The 18,407-nt window shown below is 35.1% G+C and overlaps 3 protein-coding genes across 4 annotated transcripts in view; 2 read left to right on the top strand and 1 right to left on the bottom strand.

Annotated features, from left to right (window-relative positions):
- Positions 1-18,407, bottom strand: part of LOC123531821 (tubulin gamma-1 chain) — a 99,880-nt gene that overhangs the window by 43,433 nt on the left and 38,040 nt on the right. The window lies entirely within an intron of this gene.
- On the top strand, positions 2,180-4,255 carry LOC123531338 (hemocyte defensin Cg-Defh1-like). The gene is made up of 3 exons (XM_053518531.1): positions 2,180-2,337; positions 3,107-3,257; positions 3,689-4,255. Exons 1-3 carry the CDS (start codon positions 2,229-2,231, stop codon positions 3,711-3,713), a joined length of 285 nt encoding a protein of 94 aa, XP_053374506.1. The 5' UTR covers positions 2,180-2,228; the 3' UTR covers positions 3,714-4,255.
- LOC123531336 (hemocyte defensin Cg-Defh2-like) lies at positions 8,461-12,826 on the top strand. 2 transcript variants are annotated; one of them, XM_053518533.1, is made up of 3 exons: positions 8,461-8,602; positions 12,158-12,308; positions 12,728-12,826. In XM_053518533.1, the coding sequence occupies exons 1-3, from the start codon at positions 8,554-8,556 to the stop codon at positions 12,750-12,752; spliced, it is 225 nt and encodes a 74-aa protein (XP_053374508.1). In that variant the 5' UTR covers positions 8,461-8,553; the 3' UTR covers positions 12,753-12,826. The 2 variants fall into 2 exon arrangements, with proteins under 2 accessions (XP_053374508.1, XP_045168123.2); XM_045312188.2 differs by lacking the exon at positions 8,461-8,602 and adding an exon at positions 11,426-11,584.

The following is an 18,407-nucleotide window of genomic DNA, read 5'->3' as shown; positions in this document are numbered from 1 at the left end:
GCTATTGTTAACTTGGCTGAGTTCTATCTTTCTAGAGGTTTAGTAACTGTCGTAACTGCAGCCTTCAGTGCTTTATGGCGGGTGTAAAATATCTCCCCGTAATTGGACTCTGTCTAGTTACATTATTTCTGATTTTGCAGTCATGCATTTTGAAAAAACAACACCATCTCTTAGAACGCCCCATTGAGCAATTACGCGTGTTTAAATTTATTCTGTACCTGGAGATTCGCGGGCCTTTTTTTCAGTACGGTCTACTATAAAACTGAGCCAAAAACGTAACTGTTACTTCGTTATATCACTCATTATATCGCAATTCATAAAAAAGCATGGAACTACATATTTGGACACTTGTTACATTGAATAGTGCTTTCCTATTTGGTGTGAACAGTCCTAAAGAAGTCAATAAAATGATAAGATACTTTAACGCTTAATATGCCTTAATGATGTTTTGCTCTAAGGATCCGAGTCTTCATTTTAGTAAACCCTCCGATTATGGTGAATGACTGAAAAATCATTTAAAAAATTCCATCCGTCCATGAAAATAGTCATTCTCTACATATTTGAACTGTAAGTGTGTCCTTGGCTTCTGGGACTTGCATGTGACACATTGTCCTGTTAAGGTGAATGTTTGTATCAAGTTATTTGAAGTTCCTTTTACGAACGAAAGCAACAGACCGGACAAGATAAATTGAATAGAATCCTATAACAATTTCATATCTATTATATAATTTTAACCGCACCTTGAGAAACCAACATTGTGCATTTGCGACCAGCATATATCTAGTTCAGCCTTGGCATCCAGGCAGTCTGGTCAGGATCCATGCTGTTCGCAAACGGTTTCTCTATTTGCATTAGGCTTTGAAAGCGAACGGATGCGCAGGCTGAACTAGATCCATGCTGGTCGCAAATGCCCTATTTTGGTTTTCTCATGGTGCGGCTCATTTCAGCTTTTGAACTTTGACCTCGCTATTTCATTTGCAATGAGAAATAATTTCAGTTTGGTAACATTATTTGGTTTTCATTTAGGGTGGCCGTTTTAGGCCCTTATATTTACGGTCCATTGGGAAATACTTTTGATTAAATAATTATGCCCAGTTGTTTTTGGAAGGTAGGTTATTGCCATACACTGGTATTGTAAAATGTTTAAATTCGTTTTTCTTGAAATTGATAAATTCCTTTGATAATTACAACGTTTATTCCATTATATGATAGAGTTAAAACATGTGGCTGGTCAAGTGTACACGTGTTTACGTGTACATTTGTTGTTACTGAAGATTAGTTACTTTTTTATTTTGAATGTGAAGTAATTACATAATTTGTCTTAAGGATTTCAAAGAACGTAATCAATAAATTACAAATAAGCTTCTTCAACAGGGCTTCCATTATCATAAACTCGGTAAATACTTCGCTAAATTTTACTGTTGTAATTCAGATTTTGTTTAAAATAACAATAGCAATTTAAAGACACTGCGTTTGGGAAGGCTGCGATTTTTGAAACGTGGCTTTCCCTGTTGGATATCCTTTTTATAGAGATTTCGAGAACTGGTCGGTCGACAGAATATAAGCAAAATCCAACAGTCTCTGTATGCAGAAAAATACTCTTTTTCTATTAGACTGGGTGTATAACTAACCTATATGGACAATGAACCGGTGAAAATATTGACTTGTGAATAAGTGTCAAACACTTGCTCAAAAACAAGAAAGCAATGCGCAGATACGTTTACACTCTCTTAATAATAGTAAACCAGCACCACGGGTTTTATAATTTATTGCAATAATGCTAAAAAATAAAGAACGGAAAAGGAAAACAAAATATATTATATATTTCTGTGAAACAAACCATAGCCCTGTCTGTTAGGAAAATATGGATCAAAGAATGTTTCTAATATGGACCATCATCATGTTTATGACAAAAATGACGTTTTACTTTAGAATGGGCAGGCAAGGAGGTTTGTAGGGCTAGACCTAATGGAATACTGGCCAAAAAACTTAATCAGTTGTAAAGATAGTCTTAATCTAGTCTTCTTCACACCTTAATGGTACTTTTAATTTTAATATACGCAGTATGAATTTAAACATTTGCTATATTTGCTTCGACATGATTATAATGCATTATGTCCAAAAACTTTTGAATCATCCCTTTTTAAAGTTGTTTACTTCTAAATTACTAAAGAGTCACGTACTACTATTGCTACCTTATATGGTTATATGCGTATGTATTCTATATAATGCGTTTCTCTAAACTGATCATAACCCTATACAGAACGGTATTACAGTGGACTGTTACAATGAAAGCAAAAATGTTAGCCGTTATCCTGATCATTCTTGGAATGTTCGGTAAGTGTCATTAATAAATAGCAATTTTTCTTTGTGCCATTTTACATACTGCTATATATTTCGTATCTTCGAGACAGAATAATTCACAAATTTATTTATGTATTTTACTATAACAGAACATTTAAGCGTGGCGAAACTGCAACCGGTGACATATCTTTCAGTTTTCAGCAAAGATAGGGAATTAATTTCAGTTTGCGGGCTCATAATGACTTTTGCATTTTTCGTGCGATTGCGTATTTCATGTGTTTTTTCGTCAATTTCTGTGCTAATACATATTTTCTTGTGATTGCTCGGCAATTTTCGTGCGATTCCGAATTTTTCCGATTTTTGGCCTATTTATGTAGGTCATTCGAACATATTAATTGCTTTCCGTATCGGCTGAGCTATAAGTCATTATAGGTTAACTGCGATGACATCTTCCTATAAACCTCGTTTTAGAGATACATTGATAAGTAGACAATATTTTTGTAATATAGTACTATAGGCGGTACTCGCCTGTGTTTCTTTTTCACGTATGTTTGTGTCTGTTTGTGACTTCTTATGTGTTTTTTTTTATCCGTTTAAGTTATTGTGTACATGTGCTAATTAGCTGTGAGTGTGTATCCATTTTTACTTTTAATGTGGATTTTCCTGTCGGACTTTAGTTCCCGTAACCCGTTTTCGTTGTGATATAATTGTGGAGCAAAGATTAACTGGCTTACATGTGGTGAGCGAAAAGAGAAGTTTTTTTTTCTTAATTATGTTAATTACGAAAATTGCTTTTCTGCAGTTTTGCAAGACGTCGATGCATTTTTTGGTTGCCCAAATAACATGTACAGGTGTATAATGCACTGTCAGAGAATAGGATGTCGTTCGGGCTATTGTGATCTTAGGACTTTTGATCGAAGATGCACATGCGTCGCCTGTAGACATTATGATGAGTAAGTATATAGGCATATAGCATTTTGTTGTAAATAAAAACATCACAGTGTAAACATTTGATATATTAGATGCTCTATATATGATTATCCCATTTCCATTACTTCTGGGTTCAAAACTTGTTCGTATCGTGATGTGAAGAAATTCTGGCTTACAGACGACTGCCTGTGTTTCTACCCAGGTGCCCGTTCCTGCCGGAACTAATGGCCGAATGGGTCACTTTGGTGTTTTCTCCACCATTAGAACTTGAACGTTGCCCTATGTGGACAATGAAAGCCAAAACAAAAATCACGTGTTTGCCACTGATGATCCATTTCTTTCACAACAGCTAGCACTTTAATGATCACGAACGGATCATAATGTAATGTTACAATTATAATGTATATACAGTTTTATACTATATCATTTTATGTTTTATTCTATCTATTTTCAGCATGGAAGTCATGACAGATGAATAAGCAGTTCATGTTTATTTCCATAAAATTCAATAAATTTCAATAAATTCAATGACATGAGCACAGGGTAGTTTCGAACTGACTGACTAGAGATTAATAAAAAAAATCATGTGTATAAAAACAACCAGAAATACTCCATGTTGTTTAACTTCATACATAGAAACCGTATAATTAAAAACAAGTGCTGAATTCTCTGAACAAAACAAAGATTTTCATGTTTCAATTTCTTAAAGATGATGCATGGAACACTATGCTGAACATTTTATAGTGGCTGATTTCCGGCTTACGTTCTCGCGTGGCAGCTCCTTTACTTGTCGTATCGACGCGCTTGTTTGTTGTCCTTGACTCGTTTGAAGGGCACTAAATGGTCAGTAACACACTATCCTCTCCAACCATTGCCTTAATATCATCAATGGTTACTCTCTTTCAGACTAGCAGTTCCCGCGTTATATTTCGTAGCTCTTTCCAATAAGAACATAATTCTTAGTTGTATTTGAGCCAGCGTACACGAGTGCGTATAATTCAAAAATAAATATCTCAATTATTTATTATAGATATAGGTTGAAACTTGAAAATAGTTATTGAGTATACATCGATCATGATCCAAAATCAATTTCTGAGTTGTCCATGCGCCTATGTCGTGTGGTGTCTACGGAAGAATTTATTGATTATTTATCGTATACGTGACTCCGAACGGAATCGCAATATCTAAATATACTTGTATCAATACTTAAATCAGAAATGTTGTTTCCTGAATCATTAAGGCACTTATTGAAACAACAACATTATGCGACTTCTTGATTGAAACATTTAATGGACAGCCGGCTCATGTGACTTCCCGTAGTATCTGCAACGGTTACTTATGTGTTTTCTATCTTCGTACTGTACCATATTCAGGAAAGAAAACACTAGCAAACTTTATGTAAAATCTTTTTGCACCCTGCCGAACACACTGCTCTGTAAATTTGACATGGTTTATTTTGATATTTTGCATAAAGTTCAAATATCGGCAAATATAGTGTTTGATGGTAACCATCAAGCATTTACTTTTTAAGTTCAGCTGGTGTTGTTATATGTTCTGGTCTGCTGGGACCGTATAGTCCATTCAAGTGTTATATAATAAAGTAATGGGGTGTGAACAGACTCAATTAAACCAAGTCTGCTATGAAGCTGCTTTGATGCATTTCAAAGGATCTTCTTACAGCTTTTAATTCATGCTCACATGCAGACCACTAACTACCAAATAATTCAGGTTTATTAAAGATATAACTTTCATCCCGGAAACGGAGAATGTTAAAACTGTTAATAACATCTATCTTAAAAAAAGACACTGTCGATTTTAATATCCACTGGCACCAGACCAGTAAGAAAATGCCATGGTACATGTTATACACTAACCCTAACCATGGTCATGAACGGGAAAATGCACTAACCAATTTCAATCGTACATTTCTAACCTAAAGCGTACAGTTCGACAATTAGCATGTAGAACAAGAGGTAATTTATCGTCTGTCGTGCACCAGTCACATTGTCTCAATATTTCACATTGCAGAGATACCCCACATATCTTATGCGTTCGTCAACGTTACAGATGAAACTTACGTGAACTTCCCTAATGAACATCCTGTCTAGAGGTCACAGCAGTGCGAAATGTAAACAAACACAAACAAATTGCAAAATATTCACAGTTATACAATAAAACTCGAAATGATGAATGAAATCCATCTTAGAAATTATTTTGAATTTGAAGTCATACATTGGTACACATTTGTATTGTTTATTTAATTCAAATTGCACATTTATGCTGCATATACACATTTTAGTGTACACGTGTAGTAAAGGACGACTGACATACATTTTCACATCAGCCAATCAGAATAATTTTGTAATCTAGGCCGTAACGTTAATAAACCATCAACCACGCGATGTTTCTCTGAGATAAGAAAGTTTGAAGGAATGAGACCAGTACCACATATTGGAAGATAAATACCACTTGTTCAATATTCATAGTAAACATTTACCGAATTGCACGCTTTAGGTGAGAAATGCGCAATTGAAATGGGTAAGTATATTTTTCCATTCGTGACCATGGCTCTTGTAGTATACTTAGGGGTAGGATATAGCATGTATAGTGGCATTTTCTTTCTGGTCTGGTGCCAGTCGTAAATATCATGGTGCGAAAGAAACGAAATCATGCGTGCAAATTAGCTTGTCATTCAAAATTGAGATTATCTGCATTTTGCATGCAACCGGTAACAATATCTCGCAGTCCTTTGTATTTATCAAGGGAAATAACAACTCCGGTCATATATAAGCATATCGGAAATTCGTAACTTCATTAACTTTTGAATTAATCAAGTAACTAATTGATAAAATTTTAATTGGTATTTACTCCTTGTATATTACAATTTGTAAATTGAAATTGTTTATAACCTTAAGACAAACCAAATAGTTTCTGGATTTTTTTATTTTTAAAGATGGAGCGGGCGGATGAACTTATTATTTCAATTTTATAGCTAAAACATTTTCAACATATGCGGGTAAATATTCTAGTTTATCTGATGCTTAACGTCAGTACAGGGAAACTTGTTTGCCATTCTACTGGCTCAGTGAGTAGGGTTAGGTAAAAACCGCCTGAAGATTATTTTGACCAGGATATGGACGCCCCTCCAGATTATTTTGACCAGGATATGGACGCATTGAAACAGTTGCCGACGGATGAAAAAATAAATGTGCTGCTGGTTGGTATGTTGCGTCTGAACCTTATGAAATGTAGAATAAATAACACTGAGTATACTTTAATAGCATGGCACATGAAGTCGTGGATCAGAGACTCCAGCTGTTAATTGTATAAATAAACTGGCATAGCGGCCAGTCAGAGGAAATCAAACTTCTTATTTTTTTGGTGGGAGAAGACGTCGCATCTTTAGTGAGCGATATTCTTGTTGAAAGCTTGAAGTTGGAAAAAGTTGTTTAAATATTACGTGCATTCAGGCTATATAGAACAATCAGAACCCAAGCATACAAAGCCTCAACACAGTCAAACACTTTCAATTTTAGGAAACTCTACACAGATAAATCTTATTTTGAACATTGCAGCTCGTCTAAAAGGTTCACAAACTGGTATTTCGCGTGATTATCGAAAGGACATCTCAGATGCACCTAAGTCATTGCTTGGTGAATTTAAACTCCGCTGCGAAATTCGCGATACTAGACACGTACGCTCGATGTTTCCTGCAGCAATTATGTCTTTCCCGACTGGTACACCATACTCAACAAGTGTCAGACAGATATTTGTAATGACAAAGTTTAGGATATGAATAAAACTTTGAATGACAATCACAATTTTATGTCTCTCTCCCTCCAAAGAATAACGCATTTTCTTGTGACAGTTATCATATAATTTCTTTCTAAAATATGAAATTTATATCTATCGTGTTCCGGAACCACTGTCAGTATATTAAAGACAATGTATTTTGTTTTATGCCCTTGCTGTATATGTAAATGTACCAGGGTTGAAATAAAAGAAAGGCTGAGTTGAGTTGAAACACTAACATAAAAGAAGTAATATTATAGATGTATTATTTTACTTGATTGTGTTTTATCTTTCTAGAGGACCTTATCATAGATTTTAGTAACCGTCGTAACTGCAGTTTTCAGTGCTGTATGGCTGCTGTAAAATGTCTTCCCGTAATTGGACACTGTATTGCAACATTTTTTCTAGAGGTTTGCGGTCATGTCCTTTGAAAAACAACACCCTCTCTGAAAATGCTCCGTAGTACGGTGCCCCTAAAGTGACATGTTACGCACTTTTAAACGAAATAACTGTTTCGTTTAAACGAAATAACTAATTCGTTTAAACGAATTCCTATCACCTTTTCATATTTAATATATAATTTTAGCCGCACCTTGAGAAAACCAATATGATGCATTTGCGACCAGCATGTATTTAGTTCAGCCTGGGCATCCACGCCGTCTCGACAGGATCCATGCTGTTCGCTAACGGTTTCTCTAATTGCAATAGGCTTTGAAAGCGAACAGTATGGATCCTGACCAGACTGTGCGGATGCACAGGCTGAACTAGATCCATGCTGGTCGCAAATGCCCTATTTTGGTTTTCTCATGATGCGGCTCATTTCAGCTTTTGAACTTTTACCTCGGTATTTCATTTGCAATGAGAAATAATTCCAGTTTGATTTTTATCTGGTTTTCATTTAGGGTGGCCGTTTTAGGCCCTTATATTTACGGTCCATTGGTAAATACTTTAAATTAAATAATTATGCCCAGTTGTTTTCGGAAGGTAGGTTATTGCCATACACTGGTATTGTAAAATGTTTGAATTCGTTTTTCTTGAAATTGATAAATTCCTTTGATAATTACAAACTTTATTGCCATTATACGATAGAGCTTATTACATGTGGCTGGTCAAGTGTACACGTGTTTACGTGTACATTTGTTGTTACTAAAGATAAGTTACTTTTTTATTTTGAATGTGAAAGTAGGTTTGAATATAATGAACAAGTCTTAAGGATTTTTTATATTTTGAATGTGAAAGTAATCATATAATTTGTCAACACGATTTGAATATAATGAATAAATCTAAGGATATACAAAATGTACGCAGTATGAATTTAAATATTTGCTATACATGACATGATCATAATGCAATTATGTCCAAAAACATTTGAATCATCCCTTTCTAAAGTTGTTTACTTCTAAATTACTAAAGAGTCACGTACTACTATTGCTACCTTATATGGTAATATGTATATTATTCTATAAAATGCGCCTCTGCAAACAGATCATAACCCTTTACAGAACGGTATTACAGTGAACTGTCACAATGAAAGCAACGACGTTAGCCGTTATCCTGATCATTCTTGGAATGTTCGGTAAGTGCCATTAATAAATAACAGCCTTTCTTTGTGCCATTTTACATACTGCTATACGTTTCATATCTTCGAGACAGAATAATGCACAAATTTATTTATGTATTTTACTATAACAGAACATTTAATCCTGTTATTGTTTAATAACAGTGTGACACGATATGTTTGTCTGGAAATGACGTTGATGTATATTTTCTTATATACATTATATCGAAGCTTTGTCGAATTAGCTCGTCGTCGGCAGCCATTGTGATAAAAGTATCTTAGTTTCAGTCGTATTGTGCTAAAGTCTGATACCGTTATATTATACATTATCACTAGGTTTCAGCTTGTCCCGTTATGATATATGTGTAATATGTGTGTCCAACGCTTAAACAGTGTAGATTTACTTGAGGACCTTATCATAGATTTTAGTAATTGTCTTAACAGCAGTCTTCAGTGCTGTATGGCGGATGTAAAATATATCCCCGTAATTAGACTCTGTATTGCTACATTTTAAGCTCGACTATACAAAGTATATGGATATATATATTCTACTAAACCCGGTATCGGCGTCGACGTCCTTCCGCGTCCTGGTTAACGTTTTTTTTACACTTTCTCTTTTTTATCCTTATGTCTGTAATCACTTGATGGGTTTGTTTCATGTACCTCACTCTGTCTTTACTATTACTAAATGGATTTGATTCAAACTGAAAGTAGTTGTTCCATATCATCTCCCACATTATATGATACAAGGTCCATAACCCTGGTACCAATATTTAATGAATTTTCCCCACTTTTACTTAGAATTGCAGGTTAGAGTTTTGAAGCACTTTCATTCTATCTCAGTTATTACTAAATGGAATTGATTCAAACTTAAAATAACTGTTCAGCATCATCATTACTAACATCATAACGTTTAATCTTTTGTATGAACTTTATCCTTTGCAAGCAATGTGATAATTAATAAGTCATATTTTCGTATATTTTATTTTACACATATCACGAAAGATAAATCCGCGAGACTATTGACTATGTTTTATGTGTGTTAGCGGAAATATACTACGGGTCTATATGCTAGTCAAAGAAATATATAAAGCTAAAGTAAAATTCGTGACGTTATTGTTTGAGAGCGATTAGCGGTTTTGCAAAATTGATACAGATTTCACCTAGTAATCGAATCGGATCCGATTAACGGAGTAATCGTCCCAGTCCTATTTACGTGTACATTTGTTGTTACTTAAGATTAGTTGCTCTATTATTTTGAATGTGAAAGTAATCAAATGATTTGTCAACACGGTTTGAATATCATGAATACTAGTATGTCTTAATGATTTCAAAGAATGTAATCAGTATATTACAAATTAGCTTTTTCAACAGGGCTTTTATTATTATAAACTCCGTAAATATTTTGCTAGATTTTACTGTCATAATTCAGATTTGGTTTTAAAATATAATAGCATTTTATAGTCACTGATGTGAGAAGGTATATCAAAATCCGTTTTTAATGGGGGTGTGGTTTACAAACTTCGTAAGAGTTTGGGTCATGACAACTTTCCTACTTTAATTATTTAAGTTATCAAACGTTTTCTTAAAAGAGGTTATGGCCCAGCTGTTTTGAGACATACCCCATGTTTGTTGTTTAACCCCTTTACAGTTTCACGCTACGCTTTCCTATTTTACTGTGTCTGAAGGTTGAGGACTCTGAGATAGGTAGTTCATAAATCCCACTAGGACTGAGCTATTTTGATTTCTGTTTTCTGGCCTGTTTCGTCGGATTTTCACTTGTTACAAAGGCATTGAGTACATGCGATTGAGGTTCTTCAGGACTGCTTTTATATACATATACAAGAGCATTTTTGTGTTTACATTGCATGCTTTCTGTTGCCTCCGTTTGTTAGGGTTTCTCCAGGCGGGAATAACTTTTATTTAATATGTCCTGTGACTTTGGAACATTGTGCGGATAAGAGCGAGGTTAGTTGCACATTAAACCGGTTCAAGTTCCCCAGTGGTTGTTTTACCACTGACCGTTCTGAGGCGGTGCCCCAATGTGTACCGTTATTTGTCAGTTTTGTCCTTGTATGTTTGCTTTCTGTGGGTGTGTGTTGGTCATGTGCGCGTCCGCGTGCTGGGTTAACGTTTTGGGAGGCTTCATTGTTTCGAACGTGGCCTTTCATATTGGATATTCTTCCCTGTCTTTAAAGATTTCAAGAACTGGTCAGTCGACTGAATATGAGCAAAACCCAACAGTCTGTGTAAGATAAAAAATACATTTTTCTATTAGTCTGGCTGTATACCTAGCCATGATGGACAATGAACTGGTGAAACTATTGGCATGTGAATAAGTGTCAAGAACTTGCTTCAAAACAAGAAAGCAATGCGCAGATAAGTTTGCACACTCATAATTTTAACAAACTTATCCGCCACCACTGGTTTAATAATTCATAAACAATAATGCTTAAAAATAAAGTACAGAAACAGAAAACTATATAGATATATAATACATTTCAGTGAAACAAACTATAGCCCTGTCGGTTAGGAAAATGTGGATCAAAGAGTGTCTTGAATATGGCCATTCTCATCTTTATGACAAAACAAGGAAGTATTACTTTAGAATGGGCAGGCAAATAGGTTCTTAGGGCTAGACGCAAAGGAATACTTCTCAGAAAAAAGAATCGGTTGTAAAGATAGTCTTATTCTAAATCTTTACACTTCAGTGGTATTTATTATATTTCATATACGCAGTATAAAAAACATTTGCTACACATGGCATGATTATAATGCAGTTATGTTCAAAAACTTTTGAATAATCCCTTTTTAATGTTGTTTACGTCTAAATTACCAAAGAGTCACGTACTACTATTACTACCTTATATGGTAATATGCATATGTATTCTATATAAATCCGAGCTTGTCCAAACTCACTCAATAGGACGGTATCACAGTGGACCGTCACAATGAAAGCAACGACGTTAGCCGTTATCCTGATCATTCTTGGAGTGTTCGGTAAGTGCCATTAATAACAAGCAGCTTTTCTTTGTACCATTTTACATACTGCTATACGTTAAACATCTTAGAGACAATTTAATTCACAAGTTTATAGATATATTTTTCTTTGACAGTACAAGTAAGTTTGCTGTTGTTTAATAACAGTGTGGCACAATTTAACGTATCATTGTTTGTCTGAAAACGACGATGATGTACATTTTCTTACATATGTTCTTGTCATTGCTTGGCAATTTTCGTGCGATTCTGGACTTCTCCGATTTTTGGCCGTTTTATGTAGGTCATTCGTGCATATTACTTTCCGAGCTATTCGTCATTATAGGTTGACTGCAATAACATCTGCGTTGACATATTTACCTATAAACCTATTTTAGAGATACATTGATAAGTAGACAATATTATTTTGCATACATTTTCACTTTGAATGTGGCTTTTCTTGTCAGACTTTAATTCATGTTACCCGTTTTCGTGTGATAAAATATTGGAGCAAAAATTAACTGTCCTAAATGTAGTGAGCGAAAAGAGAAGTTTATTTTATTAATTATGTTAATTGCGAAAATTGCTTTTCTGCAGTTTTGCAAGATGTCGAAGCAGGTTTTGGTTGCCCATATAACCTGTACAAGTGTATGATGCACTGTAAGAGAATAGGATGTTTCTCAGGCTATTGTGACATTATGACTTTTGATCGGAGGTGCAAATGTACCGGCTGTAGACATTTAGATGAGTAAGTATATTGGGGTATAGCATTTTGTGTAAACAGTGTAAACATTTGATATATTAGAAGCTCTATATATGATTACACCATTTCCATTACTTCGTAGTTCGAAACTTGTTCATATTAACATGTGAAGAAATTCTAGCTTACAGACGACTGCCTGTGTTTCTACCCAGGTGTCCGTTCCTGTCGGAAATAATAGCCGAATGAGTCACTTTGGTGTTTTCTCCACCATTAAAACTTGAACGTTGCCCTAAGTGTCAACCAAAAGCCTAACAAAAATCACGAGTTTGACACTTTGATGATCCATTTCTTTCACAACAGCTAGCACTTTATGATCACGAACGGATCATAATATAATGTTACAATTATAATGTATATACAGTTTTATACTATATCATTTCATATTTTATTCTATTTATTTTCAGCATGGAAGTCATGACAGATGAATAAGCAGTTCATGTTTGTTTCTATAAACTGTAAATTTCCATAAAAGACAATAAATTTCAATAAATTCAATGACATGATCACTAGGTTATTTTCGAACTGACTGACTAGAGATTGATAATAACTAATGTGTGTAAAATATAACCAGAAATGTTCTACGTATGAACCTATGGCTAATAAGGCGACAAAATGAAGGTCACTAGTAACTGCTCACAGTGCTGTAACCTCACCTGCGCTACAAAAACTACTTCATTGGTATATTGAAACCTGATTCTTTCTGTTTTAATGCTCCTGCAATCCTCTTTTGAACGCCTATTGCAAGATGAATGTTGTTTAACTCCACATACAGAAATCGTAAAATAAAACAAATTGCTGAATTCTGTGAATAAAACCAAGAAGGATTTATATATGTTAAAGATATTGCGTGATCGTTCTCGCGTGGCAGCTCGTTTATTTGTCGTATCGACGCGCTTGTTTGTTGTTCTGGCGTGTTGGCTCGTTTGAAAGGCGCTAAATGATCAGTAACACAACCATCCTCTCCTGCCTTAATATCAAGGAGTTCCCGCTTTATATTTCATATCGATCATGATCCAAAATCAATTTCACAAATTGTCCATGCCCCTATGTCACTTGGTGTCTACGGAAAGGTGTTTTGAATATTTATCGTATACGTGACTCCGATTCTAAGTATACTTGTATCATTACCACTAAGATACTTATTTTAACAATAACATTATGCGACTTATTTATTGAAACAGTTACTGGACAGTCGGCTCAAGTGACTTCCCGGTCGTGCGTATTTGGCAACGGTTACTAATGTTTTTTTTATCTTCATACTGTACCATATTCAGGAAACAAAACACTGGCACACTTTAAGTCAAATCATTTTATTCTGTTTCTCTCTGTACCTGGAGGTCCAATAATAGTACACTTTTTTTGATATGGTGTTCTTAAGTGAGAAATATTAACATCAGCATCGTCCTTGCATGTAGGGCTTTGCACCCTGCCGAACACACTGCTCTGTATTTGATTTTTTTTATTTCGATATTGTGCATAAGGTTTACATACTGGCAAATATGCTGTTTGACGGTAATGCTCAAGCATCTGCATTTTAAGTTCAGCTGGTGTTGTTATATGTCCTGGTCTGCTGGAGCTTTAAAGGCCATTCAATTTTAATATAATAAAATGATTGGATGTGAATAGACTCAGTTAAACCAAGTCTGCTATTAAGTTGCTTTGTTGCATTTCAAAGGATCTGCTTACAGATTTTATTTCATACTTACATACAGACCACCAACTACCAAATAATTCAGATATAACTTTTGTCCCGGAAACGTAGAATTTTAAAACTGTGAAAAACATCTATTTTAGAAAACACTGTCGATTGTAATATCCACTGGCCCCAGACCAAAAAGATAATACCACTGTACAGGTAAGGAGCATTTTCTTTCTGGTTTGGTGCAAATGATAATATTATGAGGTGCAAGAAACGAAAACCCGCGTGCAAATTAACTTGTCTATTCAAAACTGTTTTTTGTAAGCCTGATATTTAGTTATAAATTTGTTATTTTTGGCGAATTTCCAGCTTCAGTCCTGTCGGAAGCCTGTCAGTGATCTCTTATCCTCCGGTGCACCCGATATTATCATAGACACGGTCGAGATAATCTGCATTTTGCATCCAACCGGTTACGTTACCTCGCAGTGCTTTGTAGTTATCAAGGGAAATAACAACTCATATATAGGCCTACCGGAAATTTGTACCTTCATGAAAATGAGATAAATAATATATTGATGAAATTTTCCTTGATATTTACTCTAGTATACTACATTTGTTGACCCCTTAGAAGAAGAAGGTGTATATTGTTTTGCAGCTGTGTCGGTCGGTTGACAGCAGATGACCCTATTGATTTTGAGGTCAATTGGACAAAGGTCAAGGTCACATTGACCCTGAACAGTAGACCTTTTAGGTACTGTGACCAAATAGTTTCTGTCCTTGCGCAATTACTGAATGCATCAAGGGTGAGGGCGGGTGGGGTGTGTGTGTGTGTGTGTGTGTGCGTGTGTGTGTGTGTGTGTGTGCGTGCGTGCGTGTGTGTGTGTGTGTGGGTGTGTGTGTGGGTGTGTGTTTTGGTCATTTCGTGTTCTACGAGTTCTTGTTACATTGAAATTGATGATAACCTTAAGCCAAACCAAATTAATGAATAGTTTTCGGACTTTTAATTAAAGACTGAGTATATAACATATACGGGTAAATATTCTGTTTTATCTGATTATTATACGTCAGCTGAAGGCGCCATTCTACCGGCTCAGTAAGTGGAGTTGAGTCAAACACGCGTGTGAGGGTATATTGCGATTGAACCTTGTGCAATGTAGAATAGGTGAATCGTATTTATACTTAAATAGCTTGGCACGTGAAGTCGCGGATCAGAGACTCCAGCTGTTAAAAGTATAAAGAAAAAACTGACATTGAGGTCAGTCAGAGGATATCAAACTTTATTTTCTAGTGGGAGAAACGCAGCGTCTATAGTGAGCGAAATTCTTGCTTAAAGCTTGAAGCTGGAAAACATATTTAGAATATTATCTACTTGCATTAAGGCTAGAAAGAACAGTCGGAACCCAAGCAGGTGGTTAGCGGCATATAAAGCCTTAACACAGTTATTTTTGGGAAACTCTACACAGGTAAAACATTTTGAACAATGCAGCTTGTCTGAAAGATTCACATTTTGGTATTTTGCGTGATTATCGAAAGGACATCTCGGATGCACTTAAGTCATTGCGGAGAGAATTTAAACTCCGCCGCGAAATCCGCGATACTAGACACGTACACTTGATGTTTACTGCAGCAATTATTGTCAAGGGTTATACATACTACAAGAATGTATTTCCTGATTGGTTCACCAGATTCAACCAGTGTCAGACAGATAATTATAATGATAAAGTTTAAAATATGAATAACAAAACATTGAATAGCAGTAACTAACATGCAAAAAAATAATATAGATGTCTAATTTAACAACGTTTGACATGCCATGTATGACGTTTCCTTGTAAATAGTAAACTAATTATGGTATGTTCTTATTATGCGATAAATCATGGAACCTGTAGCGGCCATTATTCCATTAAGTAAAGGCCTTTGTTACAGCGATTGCATTGAAGTTTTGAATATACTTCGAAAAAGAATTCAACGATGTGTTCCTAAACTAGCGTATTGGATTTGTCAGAAAGATTGCTCAATATATTGAAGTGAGTTATATTCCTAAACTATGAACGGGTATTTGTTAAAAAAGATTTTTAAACACTTTTAAAATCTCGAATATACGCTGAAATAGACATATCAGATTCGCACATGTATAATTAATACGCAACGATCAAATATGATTCAAAAAGTAGACTGTACGTCGAGACAGGTATTCATGCACTCCTTAAAATGACTGAAAGAACTGAAAATATGTAACTGTCTTCTGATATTATATATTCTGTTTCTTTTTAATTTGCCTGTAGTAGAGGTCGTGAGGGCATTTGCACATATCTATTGTTATTCTAGCGGCTCGTCCAATATGATTTTCTCAGCTTGGTACGAGTCCAAATATATCTCCGTATTGTACAGAACAATCCTAAATAGCCTAATATTATTTATGAACTGGTGTCTACAATTATTTTACTTGGTTGTGTTCTATCATTCTAGAGGACTTTATCATAGATTTTAGTAACTGTCATAACTGCTGTCTTCAGTGGTGTATGGCGGCTGTAAAATGCCTCCTCGTAATTGGACTCTGTATTGCTACATTTTTTCTAGTGGTTTGCGGTCATGTATTTTGAAAAACAACACCCTGTCTGAAAATACTCCATTGAGCAATTACGCGTGATTAAATTTACTCTGTAGGTAAAACTTTAAGCTGGAGCTTCACAGGCCTTTTTTCAGTATGGTCTAATATAAAACTGAGCCAAAAAAATAATTGTTACTCTGTTATTTGACTCATTATATCGCAATTCATGAAGAAGCATAAGACTACATTTTTAGATTCTTGTTACATTGAATAGTGCTTTTCTTATTGGTGTAAGCAGTCCTAAAGAAGCCAATAACATGATAAGATACTTTACCGCTTATTGTGTCTTAATGGTCTTTGCTCTAAGGATCCGAGTCTTCATTTTAGTAAACCCTCTAATTATGGTGAATGATTGACAAATTATTTGAATTTCTCCATCCGTCCATAAAAAAAGGCATTCTCTACATATTTGAGCTGTAAGTGTGTCCTTGGCTTCTGGGACTTGCATATGACACATTCTTCTGTTAAGGTGAATGTCTGTATCAAGTTATTTGACGTTCCTTTTACGTACGCAAGCAACAGACCGGACAAGATAAATTGAGTAGAATCCTATCATCTTTTCTTATCTAATATGTAATTTGAGCCGTGCTTTGAGAAAACCAACATAGTGCATTTGCGACCAGCATGTATCTAGTTCAGCCTGGGCATCCACGCCGTCACGACAGGATCCATGCTGTTCGCTAACGGTTTCTTTAATTGCAATAGGTTTTGGAAGCGAACAGTATGGATCCTGACCAGACTGTGCGGATGCACAGGCTGAACTAGATCCATGCTGGTCGCAAATTCCCTATGTTGGTTTTCTCATGGGGCGACTCATTTCAGCTTTTGAACTTTTACCTCGCTATTTCATTTGCAATTATAAATAATTTCAGTTTGGTAACATTATTTGGTTTTCATTCAGGGCCGTTTTAGGCCCTTATATTTACGGTCCATTGGGAAATACTTTAGATTAAATAATTATGCCCAGTTGTTTTTGGAAGGTAGGTTATTGCCATACACTGGTATTGTAAAATGTTTGAATTCGTTTTTCTTGAAATTGATAAATTCCTTTGATAATTACAACCTGTATTGCCATTATACGATAGAGCTTATTACATGTGGCTGGTCAAGTGTACACGTGTTTACGTGTACATTTGCTGTTACTGAATAGTAGTTACTTTTTTTTAAAAATGTGAATTAATCATATAATTTGTCAACACGGTTTGAATATAATGAATAAATCTTAAGGATTTAAGTACGTAATCAATAAATCACAAAAAAAAGCTTCTTGAAAAGGGCTTCCATTATTATAAACTCTGAAAATACTTCGCTAAATTTTACTGTATCAATTCAGATTTTGTTTTAAATTACAATAGCAATTTAAAAAACACTTCTGCGTTTGTGGAGGCTGCGATTTTTGAAACGTGCCTTTTGAATATTCATCCTTTTATTTTTTTTTAGAGATTTCGAGAACTGGTCGGTCGACAGAATATTAGCAAAACCCAACAGTCTCTGTATGTTGAAAAATACTCGTTCTATTAGACTGGCTGTATAACTAGCCATGACGGATAATGAACTGGTGAAAATATTGACATGTGAATAAGTGTCAAAAACTTGCTCAAAAAACAAGAAAGCAATGCGCAGATAAGTTTGCACTCTCATAATTATAGTAAATAAAACAAACTCATCCGCCACCACTGGTTTAACAATTCATAGCAATAGTGCTTAAAATAAAGAACGGAAAAGGAAAACAAAATATATTTCAGTTCAGTGAAACAAACCATAGCCTTGTCGGCTAGGAAAATATGGATCATAGAATGTCTTGAATATGACCGTCATCGTGTTTATGACAAAA

Source organism: Mercenaria mercenaria, chromosome 11 (genome assembly GCF_021730395.1).
Source record: "Mercenaria mercenaria strain notata chromosome 11, MADL_Memer_1, whole genome shotgun sequence".
Lineage (NCBI taxonomy): Eukaryota > Metazoa > Mollusca > Bivalvia > Venerida > Veneridae > Mercenaria > Mercenaria mercenaria.
This window is presented reverse-complemented; position numbering and strand designations above follow the sequence as displayed.